We start from the raw sequence: 12,096 nt of genomic DNA on the forward strand, positions 1-12,096 counted from the left end.
CATTCAAAAATATTCTTTGGCATAGCATAAATGATCATCATCATCATTAGAACATCATATCAGAACAGAGGCCATGTATAACCCCTGTGGTAGGATTGTGCATCTGCAGATAGCCAAGCAGAAGATAAAACACTCTGTCACCAAGGTGTGCACTCAAAGCAGAGACCACTACTATAACCCGTGGCAGGGCCGTATCCACTATTATTATCCGTGGTTGGGCCGTATCCACTATTATAACTCGTGGTTGGGCCGTATCCACTATTGTAACCCGTGGTTGGGCTGTATGCTACTATTATCACCCATTGCAGGGCCGTAACTGAACAGAGTGGAAACAAAATCAAATTCAGAATCAGAGAGTCATGCCAAAAGTTTTCAGAAATCACGTCTTATCCAAACAGAGTACTGAACAAAATCTCCAGAACAGATTAAAATCATATCACAACATAATTTATGCACAAATTTCATATTCGCTCTTTTTTTCAAAGTTCAGAAATAGAATGTCAAAAATAAGCTCATGTCTACATCAGTCATGATAGAAAATACTTTCTTCTTAAAGAGAATCTCATGAGTAATGCAGAACAAATAATTGAGGTAGTTCAAATTTCTTTTCAAAATCAAATATGTATATTTTCCAAAAATAACCTCAGCTCATTTTATTTTAATGCAAAGTCTAGCATAGGAATCACACTTACCTGGACTTCTTAGCTTTTTTCAGAATTTTCCTCAAAATGTCGAACAATAATTAATCGTCACCTATAAAATAATCACATAATTCTCGTAAATTTCCATTTAATCATACATTTTGATATTCAATCCTACGCTTCTAAAATAACCTATTAAAATCCTCAAAACCTAAAATTTCAAACCATTACTTTCTAAAATCATCACTGTTGATTTAATAACTATGACTAAAACATATAAAAGTCAAACCTATTTATTATTGAAAACCAACTATAAAGTTTAATACTGGATAATATAATTATCCCAAAATATTTTAAAAATAACCATAACTATATTTTTCAAATAGACTAAATCATATCTAAAGTGTAAAATAACATTACACCAATATTGTTTACCCTAAAAATAAAACTTTACTTAATAACAAGTTAAAATACTTAAGTGATTTTCCGTGATTATAATTAAAATGTTCAAAATTAAATTTCACACTTACTGTAAAAATAATATGCTACCATTAGTACAATTTGAAAATCCTATTTATTTTCTGCAGAATTTCTTATACTATCCACAGAAACCACGTAAAAACAGATTTAATATAAACAAAAATTTCAAATTGAACCCATCCAATAATAAGGGTAAAACTGTAATTCCATATTCAAATACTATACAAAATCTAAGTTTACGTAAACTTTAAAGGAAACGCTTCATGCAATCTCGGTGCAACAATCGGCGAGGATAGGGGCGCAAGATACTCACTGAGAAGGGAGCGTGTGACGGCGCAGGGAGCTGACTGAGGTCGACGGCGATGTGGGCAGCGCCTGGGCAGTTGAAAAATGATAGAGAGGGAGAGAGAGATGATCGAGAGAAGCACACGGTGAGAGACGGAGAGAAACTGAGAGGAAAAAGAAAAAAATAAAAAGAAACAGCGTGAGCTTACCGGGGCCTGAGGCGGCGTGCGACGGATTGGGGTGACAGGAAGTCTTCGCTGGCAGTTTCTGTATACTCTTGCCGTGGTTGATGACAGGTAGAAAGAGCAGGGAATGGCTGCAAGTGGTGGCTCTGTTTCAGGAAGCAAAAATAGAGGTCCTTCAGCTTTGGTGAGGCTGCGTTTCTGTATTGAATGGCTGAGGGATATGGGTCAACGGACGGAACTGGCGGCTTGTGGTGGCCTGGCCGAGTAAGTGAGTTGCTGCGGTTTATGGAAGGGGCGTGGCAGTGGCTGGTGGTACAACACGGCTGGGCTGCGTCAAACGGCGGCAAGCAGAGAAGAAACCTGCTCTGTTTACGGGGACTAAAATAGAGGCATCTTCGGTGCTTGTTTGACCGTGGAGGAGACAGGGTGGCTGGGCAGTGGGAGTTGTACCACGGTGGTTAAGAAGGGGGTGCAACGGCGAAGTGGAGCTACGATCCGAGGAGATATTGTGCATGCACGGGTTGCGTCGATACTAAATGGGGAGGCGGCTTGAGTTCTGGATGGTGTAGTGGCACTCTAGTCTAGGTTAGAAATCACTTCCATCTTCGACGTGCAAGTTCTATTTATATGTATGAGCGGTTACTGTAAATGGAAACGTGTGTGAACTAGAGTTAATGTGTGAATACGAGGGTGATTGGAAACACAAAAATAAAAAATAAAAATAAAATCCTAAAGCTGAGGAGAAGAGAAGAGAAGCGTACGTGCGTGGGAGTTCTAGAGTCGTGCGTGTGAGGAATTGCTTATAAAGTGATAGGTTTTATCCAAGATTAAAGAAATGGCCAAAAGCTCAAAATGAAAAAAAAAATATATATACATAGCCCAATAAGTCCGGGTGTTACAATTTAAATATATTAAAAAAAAGTAAATAAAAAAAAAAAAGAGTTGCAAATGCAACTGGCGGTAAGCTGAGCGGTGAATGTTTCGTATCCCACGAAAAGCACAAGGAACAGAAAGCATTTCTTTTTTCTTTCGCCAAGCAAAAGTCGAGATACGTTGGTTACCATTTTGCGATGTCGTCCTACTCTACTTCATTCCTTTCTTGTACCTCTGTAACTCTGTTCTTTTCTCAGAGGTTTAAACTCCGAACATACAATTAAGTAACAGGAAATAAATGTCCTTTTCTTGGGTAATCTTTGCGGAGGAACAAAGATTAGATTATGCGTTCCCTCGGCCTCATTTATACTGCTTGTCTGCCCTATTCTTCTTCTAAACATCCGGGGTGTGAAGGAGGAGAACCAGAGAAGAATGCAAATGTCATCAATTTGCTCCCCGCTAATATCGTTCACTCGTAGTCGTCACCATTTTTCCTTCCCGCTTCAATTTACCCGCCATCAACATCATAATTCTTTTTCTTCTTATAATGCAAATGGTGTCAATATTTGTAGTATAATTGGGTCTCATGGCCCATGCGGCTTCGGGGTCCTTCCGGCCTACTACTCGTTTCTTTCTCGGCCATCCTCCTCTATTATTGGTATCACTAGTACTACCACTCGTAGTAGTCGGAGGAAGAGAAGCCGGTTTGCCGTGGTCTCTGCCAGCGGAGGCGGCTTGGAGAGATTCACGGAACGAGCAATCAAGGCCGTAATCTACTCTCAAAGAGAAGCAAAAGAACTTGGCAGGGATATGGTATTTCCCCAGCATCTCTTGCTGGGTTTAATCGCCGAGGATGAGGAGGACCATCGCTATCATTCTGTCCATGAAGGCTTTCTTGGATCTGGCATCAGCCTACAACAGGCACGCGATGTTGTTTGCACCATCTGGCATCATCCTCATCAAGATCCTGCCGATACGAAAAGCACTATTGCTATTGCGTCTCTGCCCTTCTCCATTAGCACAAAGCTCGTGTTTGAGGCTGCGGTGCACCACTCCAGAATCAGCTCTCATCATTTTATAGCTCCAGAGCATATCTCTATTGCCCTTTTCACCCTTGATGATGGCAGTGCCGCTCGAGTAATCACGAGGTACGTACCCCTTCTTTCCTTTTTTCTTCTCCAAGAAAATACTATCTAAAATCATTATTGAAGGATTTTCTTTATATCTTCGAATGAAAGATTTTCTGACAAAAATCTTCTACTTCTGCTTACTTATGGTCTCTGTCTCTTTTCAGCATTTTTCTGCCTAATGAAATTCTTAATACTCAGAGCGAAGATGTGTCTAACTGCTTATTATACCATGGCAACATTATTAACGTATTGATAACCCTTTGCATAGTAGTGATTCATGAATCGTTACGTGCACAAAGGTATAGAGTTTAAAGACATATTTCCGACTTGCCACTCATGTTACTTCTGCAATATCAAATATACTTTCAGTTTGGGGGCAAATATCAAGCAGTTGGCAGCTGTGGCACTCTCCAAACTTCAACGGGAGATTGCCAAAGATGGTAGAGAGCCATCTTTGGTATCTAAAGGGATGCAAGAAAAATATTTTTCTAGAATGGCCTCTGTTTTCAATTCCTCCAAAATGCCAAGAGGTATGAAGTGAATGCCCGAAGTTTCTTTCCTTTCCTTTTTACGAAATCATCGAGAATGTTTTTGTAACTCAACTGTATCTGTCAGAGAGAGGTGCTTTAGAAAAGTTCTGTGTGGATCTTACAGCCCGTGCTAGTGGCGGGTTCATAGATCCCGTTATTGGCCGAGAAACCGAATTTCAAAGAGTTATTCAGATACTTTGCCGCAGAACCAAAAATAACCCCGTTCTTCTTGGTGAAAGTGGAGTTGGAAAAACGGCCATTGCTGAAGGACTGGCAGTAAGCATTGCAGAGGCAGATGTTCCTTTTTTTCTCTTGGTGTGCTATAACTCTTCCACTCTTTACTCTCATCCGGATGCATCTTCTTCATTTTCAACCGAAAATACTAATTTGTTTAGTTTTTTATGGTTTCCACAGACAAAACGTGTTATGTCCTTGGATATAGCACTATTAATGGCTGGTGCAAAGGAGAGGGGGGAATTAGAGGCACGTGTTACTGCATTAATCAACGAAGTGCTGAAAGCAGGTGAACACATGTTAGCGTTCTGTTTAGAAACTGAACCGGTTTTGATGTTACTCGGTTTTGATAGGCACTAATTTGCAGGTGATGTCATTCTTTTTATTGATGAAGTTCATGTACTTGTTGGTTCCGAAACAGTCGGACGAGGAAATAAGGGATCTGGTCTTGACATTGCCAATCTATTGAAACCGTCATTAGGGAGGGGTCAACTACAGGTGGTTTTTTCCTCATTTTCTTCTCATATCTTGTCATTTTTTCTGGCCCTCTGAGACGTACATATAGGCATGCCATCTATAAGAATCACAAGTCCAAAAATATTAATCTGTCTTTTTGTTAAATTAAAATAGTTGTAAAAACTGCCACTTATTCGAACTTTGGTAATAGATAGGGCAGTTAGAATCCACAATTATTAGTCGTATAATTGTAATGGACTATGAAGTTAGGATGATTGCTAGTTGTATCATATTGAGGGTCACTAACATCCCATTGATTGCAGTGCATTGCATCCACAACTGTAGATGAATACCGGATGCATTTTGAGAGGGATAAAGCATTTGCAAGAAGATTCCAGCCTGTGTGGATTGATGAACCTAGCCAGGTTGTTTTCAATATTTATTTTCATCTTATGATATCTAAGTCATCTGTAGGTATTTTAATTTTTGTTACATATGTAAACATTTTAGGATGATTCAGTGAGAATATTGATGGGTCTGCGCGAGAAATATGAGGCCTATCACAACTGCAGATTTACATTGGAAGCCATAAATGCAGCTGTGTATCTATCGGCCAAATACATATCTGATAGGTATCTTCCTGATAAAGCTATTGGTATCATTGATGAGGCTGGGAGTAGAGCCTGTATCGAAGCCTTCAAGAGGAAGAGAAAACGGCAAACACGCATACTTTCCATGCTGCCAGATGATTATTGGCAAGAAATTAGGACTGTTCACGCTATGCAGGAAGTGGTAATGACATCTCCAAATAACTAAAGAGGTTAGACGATTTGCTGGTAACTTGAGTTTTGTCTCTAATGCAAGCAGGTCCTGGCGAGTAAGGAACATGTTGGTGGTTCTAGCATGGATAATACAAATGAATCTATGTCAAAAGTCACATTGCCTTCCAATGATGATGAGTATGACATTTGGCCCAAAAACATGAATGAAGTATGAATACTGTAGGCCTGCACTTCCCTAAGGATCAGTTTGATACTTAATGAAATTTGTGCTTTGATTTCTCTCAGACCTATGGTGGTAGGACCGGATGATATAGCAGCAGTTGTTTCCTTGTGGTCAGGAATTCAAGTTCTGCAGATTACTGCTGATGAAAGAACGCTTCTGTTGGGTCTTGATGAACAACTTCGGAGACAAGTTGTTGGTCAAGATGAGGCTGTTTCCGCTATTTCTCAAGCTCTCAAGAGATTCCGGGTTGGGCTGAAAGATCCCAAGAGACCGATGGCAGTTATGCTCTTTTGTGGCCCAACCGGGGTTGGCAAAACTCAATTAACAAAAGCTTTGGCGGGATGCTATTTTGGATCGGTAAGGCATCTAGTTCATACAAACAAACGTGCACAAACCAACAAACTGACGCACACACTTGTAATGTTCTTTGCGGCCAACTGAGGTTGGTAAAACTGAATTAACAAAAGCTTTGGCAGCATGCTATTTTGGACCGATGGGGCAATCTAGTCTCTAGATAATACAAACACATGCCTGCGCACACTCATATCCTGTTTACGAGATCACTAATATTACTATAGAGATATCTTCCAAATCCTGTCAACTGTGCATTCTACTCACCTCAAAACCAAGCCTCAAAAAAGAAAAAACAGAAGAGATTTTCCTTTTAGTATCGGCTTAAGCCATTAGGTTTTGGACAGCCGTATTATTGATCTCCAAGTCACGATTCTTTTTTTTTAATATGTTGGACTTTAATTTACCCGTGAACTCTGTCATTTTTCTTAAAACACAATTAAAAAATGAGGTCTTTCTAGTTCTGATTGTTTGATGCGGGCTATTTTTTTTTTCCTATGTTGTTTGATTTGGTGTATTGTAATAAAGAAACATATCTTTATGTTATCTATTCCATTTTGAAACCAAAGCATTGAACACTGATGAGGATCCTTAGTAGCCTTTAGAATTGAACAAGATTTTAGATCAATCCGGTCAGATAAGAATAAAATTGTATAGATCAAATCGGAATAAAAAAAGGAATTGAATTGGACAACACGATCATAATGTTAAAATTGAAATTATGTTCATTTCTGGATGGATATATTTTATTTCAATAAGTCATTCTGAACATAAAAATGCACATATATTACAATCTCAATGACGTCTAAGATAAGAATATAGATTAAGATGGAATGTTAACATATTAGAGGTAGGCAAACAAGATTTTTTTATCGGTAAAAAATAATATTTTTATGTTAACGAAGAAATAAGCATAGATGAAATATAAAGGAATATACAAGAGAAATAGATCCAAGGAAATCAGGGAGCTAAGCCCATTGAAGTCTATAGCAATAATTCATCCTTTGCTTAGGTTGTCTTGCTCAGGAACCTAAGCCCATTGAAGTAATCTATATCTTTCTGAACTCTCAGTTCTCCAAATACTCTTCCAAGGAATAGGATTCTTTGTTGTGACAAGAGATGGCTTCATAGAATGAATGTACTGTGAATCTCCTCTTCCTTGAGGGAATCCAAAGCATATTCTCTTTTATCTTCTTTCCTTATTTCTGTGAAATACAATACATTGAAGAACTTGGAGAAAACCTCAACTTCCCAATCCTAAGCCATCCTAAGGAAATTGATATTCCATTGTGGAGAACCACTCGATAAATTCAATGCCTTCGCCACAAATGCCTCTTATCTCGTGCAATCTAATAGACTGCAGGAATGGTGTCTTTAATGGCCCTATCTCTATACCATATATTGTGCCAAAATATGATCCGGGAACTGCTATCCACCACAAATCTTGGAGGTCGGTAGAATAACCCCTATGTGCTTCAATATTCTTCCACAACCTCACACCATAAGCTCCATATACCTCATTGGAACACTAGTTCTCCATGCTCCACCATACTTGGAATCTGTCACTGCTTTCCACAGTGCCTCCCTCTCTTGGTAGAGTGAAAAACAGGTGATAGTTTCTGGCTGAAAAATTTAATTTTCCCATTTAATTATTTCGTGTACTCTTGATATGAATGTGATGAAAGGAATGAAAGACGGTGATAGATTTATAATCAAAAGTTGGAAATAAAGGAGAGATGGCAGCTGATTTTGTGGCGAAAATTAATGTGGTACCGACATACCGTGATCTCATGAATCTAACAAAGGGTCTGAAATGACAACAAATTCGGTTAAGTATTTTAAAGATCTAGGACTTTCAAGTGATTCCATTTTGTTTTCACATTCCAATTCACTTTTCATGACCACTGGCATTATTATTGCAGGAAGCAGCAATGCTAAGACTTGACATGAGTGAATATATGGAGGGGCATTCGGTGAGTAAATTAATAGGATCACCCCCAGGTTATGTTGGCTATGGTGAGGGAGGCACTCTAACAGAGGCTATTAGAAGACGACCTTTCACAGTGATATTGCTTGATGAAATAGAGAAAGCCCACCGAGATATATTAAACATCCTCCTCCATTTGTTTGAAGATGGCCACCTTACCGATTCTCAGGTTTGTGCTTACTGGTACGAACTAGAGCATGCCATAAAAATGTGGTGTGAATCAAAGAGAGGACAGTGGTCTTGACTGAAATATATTACTACTATAACACAATAAAATGAAGAATAAAATGTATGATTGTTTCTTTTGCTAATCAAGTTTTTTGTGAGTTTGTTTCCTTATTATATAGTCTTTGACTATTCATTGTCTTTCTCAAAACTTGGTTTAACAGGGACGGAGAGTATCATTTAAGAATGCATTGGTGGTGATGACTTCAAATGTAGGATCTACTACCATTGCTAAGGGTAGACAGAGCTTCTTTGGTTTCTTGAATACTGCCTATGAGTCAACTTCATATGCTGGAATGAAAGTAAAGGTAATGGAAGAACTAAAGGCATACTTTTGTCCAGAATTGCTCAACCGCATAGATGAAGTAGTTGTGTTTCGTTCCCTCGAAAAGGCTCAGGTTTGTGACCTTTCATCGTTTGCTAGTTCCTATGCCATCAGTGCTTGGTAGGCCGTCTTTTCACCAATACTATCTTTCTAGGTTCAATTTTTTGAAAAACATGCCATAAAAAATAAAAAATGAAAAAAAGAAAAGCACACAAGAAGGTACGGATTGAAGTAGGTTCAAGTTTGATACATCCTTGGAAAAGAAAGCAATACCATCAACAATAATAATCGAGTCAAAACCTCATTCAATTTCCATGTACTCTTTAAAACCCAAATCCAATCATGCCTGATCATGGATGCTACATATTTTTACAATCTTACACATTAGCATGGGCTTAATAACAGGTTAGTCACGGACACTGAAAACACCAAGGAAAACACGCAGAATCTTCTATACAACATTCTTTTTCTCACTCAAGTTGTCAACTAAACTACCCACCAAAAACCAATAACATGGTTTCGAGCATTACCAACTGCTTTATGTGCAAACCCAAGCATATGCAGTTATACCTAGCATCTTGGAATTAAATGAACTGGAAGCTTTTTTTTACTTTTTTCTCCATATAGGACTAGGATATAGATAAGTCTGTTGGATTGGTATTGATTGATTCTAAAGTGTTCTCTTGTCATCCATGTATTTCAGATGCTTGAGATTTTTAATCATATGCTGCGAGAGGTGAAGCAAAGGCTCATATCTCTAGGAATTTGTTTAGAGGTATCTGAATCAGTCAAGAATATGGTGTGCCAACGAGGCTATGACCAGATTTATGGTGCCCGGCAACTGAGGAGAGCTATAAATCTTATGATTGAGGATGTCTTGATTGAAGCGATCCTTTCGGGAAACTTCAAGCCTGGTGATACTGCAGTCGTTGATTTGAATACTTTTGGATATCCATTTGTCATAAATTTATCAGATCATGGACCTCACCCAATGTCTGATTCAGCTTCCATTTTGTAATAATCCATCATTTCATGGCTTTCTTTTAGGGTACAACTATTTAAGCATCGTTTGTAGTTCAGGTAATATTGATTCAAGTATAAATAACCAAAGACTATGAACTGATTTTGTTGCTGTTCTCTTATCGTTAATGATGTGATGTTTTGTTCTAGGATTTGGAGAATGTGAAATGATATACGGAGGAGTCAATATTGGTCTAAGGCAACGCCAACCCTATATGAGTCTAGCCCAAGTAAGGGGCCTAAGGCCCATCTTTCGGAAATGATAGTCGTTCAGAAGAGTTGTGAATCGTGGACTCTAACTATCCTAAGTATTAGGGCGGATGGATATACACTTGCATTGTGGATAAAGATAGAAAGGTGATCAGATAATTCCGTCATATTAAGGATAAACATTATTGTGGCTAAGTTTTATGTGAAGTTGATCAATTAATAATACACATCCAATATTCTCCACGCCTATATATAGAGATAACATGTAACCGTTTAGAACATCTGATTGAGTATTCTTAAATTATTATCTCTCACTTGTTGCTAACTTAGGCATCATAGGTGTATCAGGCACACTATGCCATCGACGTTATTAGTTGTAGGTAGAAGGTCAAAGCCGATGTTGGGACATGTCCTTTACAGTGGCACCGTTTGTGGGATTCTGTAATCTGTGATTTCAGTCTTTCATCGGACTTCAACGTGGTTCCCTCATGCCGACTGTGACGCATTCTCAAGCAACTCTTGATCCTGACACTATGCCCTTAGACATGGAGACACGATTGGCCACGACGGAAGAAAAACTGAAGATGGTGTTGGATGCCATGGAAAACTTGAGGCAAGAGAACAAGGAGCTGAAGCATTGTAATGCGGAGCTCAGCGATGCTACCATGCCAAGCCATAGCGAACAAGGGGAAGGGGAAGCACATAGCAATGAAGGGATGAACGAGGAAGAGATGGAAAAGAAAAAGCTGCATGACGAGTTGCGTAGTCTTGTCGACAAGTATGAGGAGATGGTGAAAAAGATAGGAGGTCTTCCTTAGTGGAGCAACTGCTAAGCTGCACGAATTTGCCTTGCTTCGTGGAGGTAATGGCTGTGCCACTTCCGCCGAAGTTCAAAGTGCCGCAAATAGAGATGTATGATGGATCTAGAGACCTAGTAGATCACCTAGAGAACTTTAAAGCGCATATGACACTTCAAGGCTTCCCGGGAGAAATTGTCTACTGAGCTTTTCCCTTGACCCTGAGGGATATGGCGAGATGATAGTTTGGAACACTTCGGCTAGGGTCGGTCGATAGCTTTGAAGAGTTGGCCAGACAGTTTCTAACACAATTTATGCCTAGTAGAAGGCAAAGGTGTCCCCCAGCAGCATACCTCTTGACTGTCAAACAAAGAGAAGAAGAGAGCCCGAAGACATACCTCACTCATTTTAATAAAGAAAAGTTGACGACTGATGATCAAGAAGAGAAGATTACCCTAGTCGCCCTACTAGTTGGAATATGGCCACATAGCTTGTTCATGATTGAACTGGCTAGAAAGACCCCCTATACCCTTAGTGAGTTTATGGATAAGGCTGATGACTTTATCAACGCCGAAGATACATTGCAGGCTCTTGTAGAACCAAGGAAGGGGGAGTTGAAAGCAAAGCATAAAAGTAGTTTCGGGATAGAAAAGTTTGCATTTTACCATCAAGATAGGAGGCGGGAGAGGCAATGAGAACATAACACCTGACTTATCCATAATAATTTGAACGACCAAGAAAATGAAGAATTAGGAAGAGAGCACTGCTTGCCCAGAACAGGCAGGCACTACCGCAAGTATCATCAAACGGATTCACACTAGATAGAGGACTGCACGACTATGAAGAAAAGAGTGTCTGAATTGGCGGGCACTGGTGAACTTGAACGGATGCTTGCGGAATGAGAGATGCTCAAACAACGACTTGGGAAAGGACACCACCCTTGTAAAAGCAACAGCCCGGATAGGCGAATGCACCCAGCAGACAAAGAGAAGATCTCATTTATCACAAACCAGGGGTTATATTGCTATCAAGTCATGCCATTCAACCTAAAGAATGCTGGGGCAACCTACCAAAGGTTGGTGAACCGAATGTTTAAAAACCACATAGGACAGACTATGGAAGTTTATGTGGACGACCTACTGGTGAAAAGCAAAGAGCCCGCCCAACATCTGGTTGACCTAAGAGAAACATTCACAGTTTTAAGACAGTACAAGATGAAGTTGAGCTCGTTGAAATGAGCGTTTGGTGTTGGATCAGGTAAGTTCCTGGGCTTCATTGTGTTAGAAATGGGGATTGAAGCCAACCTAGAAAAAATTGAAGCAATCATGAATATGAAGCCGGCTAAAAACCTAAACGACACGC

The 12,096-nt window shown here is 39.5% G+C and overlaps 1 protein-coding gene across 5 annotated transcripts; it reads left to right on the forward strand.

The window, feature by feature from the left end:
* The first annotated feature begins 2,652 nt into the window (after positions 1-2,652).
* Positions 2,653-10,478, forward strand: LOC108982496 (chaperone protein ClpD, chloroplastic). Of its 5 annotated transcripts, XR_001994719.2 has the most exons (14): positions 2,654-3,612; positions 3,964-4,124; positions 4,210-4,439; positions 4,539-4,647; positions 4,726-4,856; positions 5,138-5,239; positions 5,325-5,606; positions 5,682-5,773; positions 5,882-6,176; positions 8,093-8,326; positions 8,547-8,780; positions 9,411-9,787; positions 9,878-10,084; positions 10,286-10,478. XR_001994719.2 is itself a non-coding variant. In XM_018953905.2 (12 exons), the coding sequence occupies exons 1-12, from the start codon at positions 2,897-2,899 to the stop codon at positions 9,723-9,725; spliced, it is 2,874 nt and encodes a 957-aa protein (XP_018809450.2). In that variant the 5' UTR covers positions 2,653-2,896; the 3' UTR covers positions 9,726-9,829. The 5 variants fall into 5 exon arrangements, 4 of the variants coding, with proteins under 4 accessions (XP_018809450.2, XP_018809463.2, XP_018809441.2 ...); XM_018953905.2 differs by lacking the exons at positions 9,878-10,084; positions 10,286-10,478 and having other exon boundaries at positions 2,653-3,612; positions 4,753-4,856; positions 9,411-9,829; XM_018953896.2 differs by lacking the exons at positions 9,878-10,084; positions 10,286-10,478 and having other exon boundaries at positions 9,411-9,829.
* The last annotated feature ends 1,618 nt before the right edge of the window (positions 10,479-12,096 follow it).

Source organism: Juglans regia, chromosome 6, assembly GCF_001411555.2.
Source record: "Juglans regia cultivar Chandler chromosome 6, Walnut 2.0, whole genome shotgun sequence".
Taxonomy (NCBI): Eukaryota; Viridiplantae; Streptophyta; class Magnoliopsida; order Fagales; family Juglandaceae; genus Juglans; species Juglans regia.

Bases quoted from the DNA above. Each gene is read 5' to 3' on its own strand.
- LOC108982496 (XM_018953896.2), top strand. From the start codon at position 2,897: ATGCAAATGTCATCAATTTGCTCCCCGCTAATATCGTTCACTCGTAGT. The intron at 3,613-3,963 runs GTACGTACCCCT...ATATACTTTCAG, and splicing joins GCCGCTCGAGTAATCACGAG to TTTGGGGGCAAATATCAAGC. The intron at 5,607-5,681 runs GTAATGACATCT...TAATGCAAGCAG, and splicing joins TTCACGCTATGCAGGAAGTG to GTCCTGGCGAGTAAGGAACA.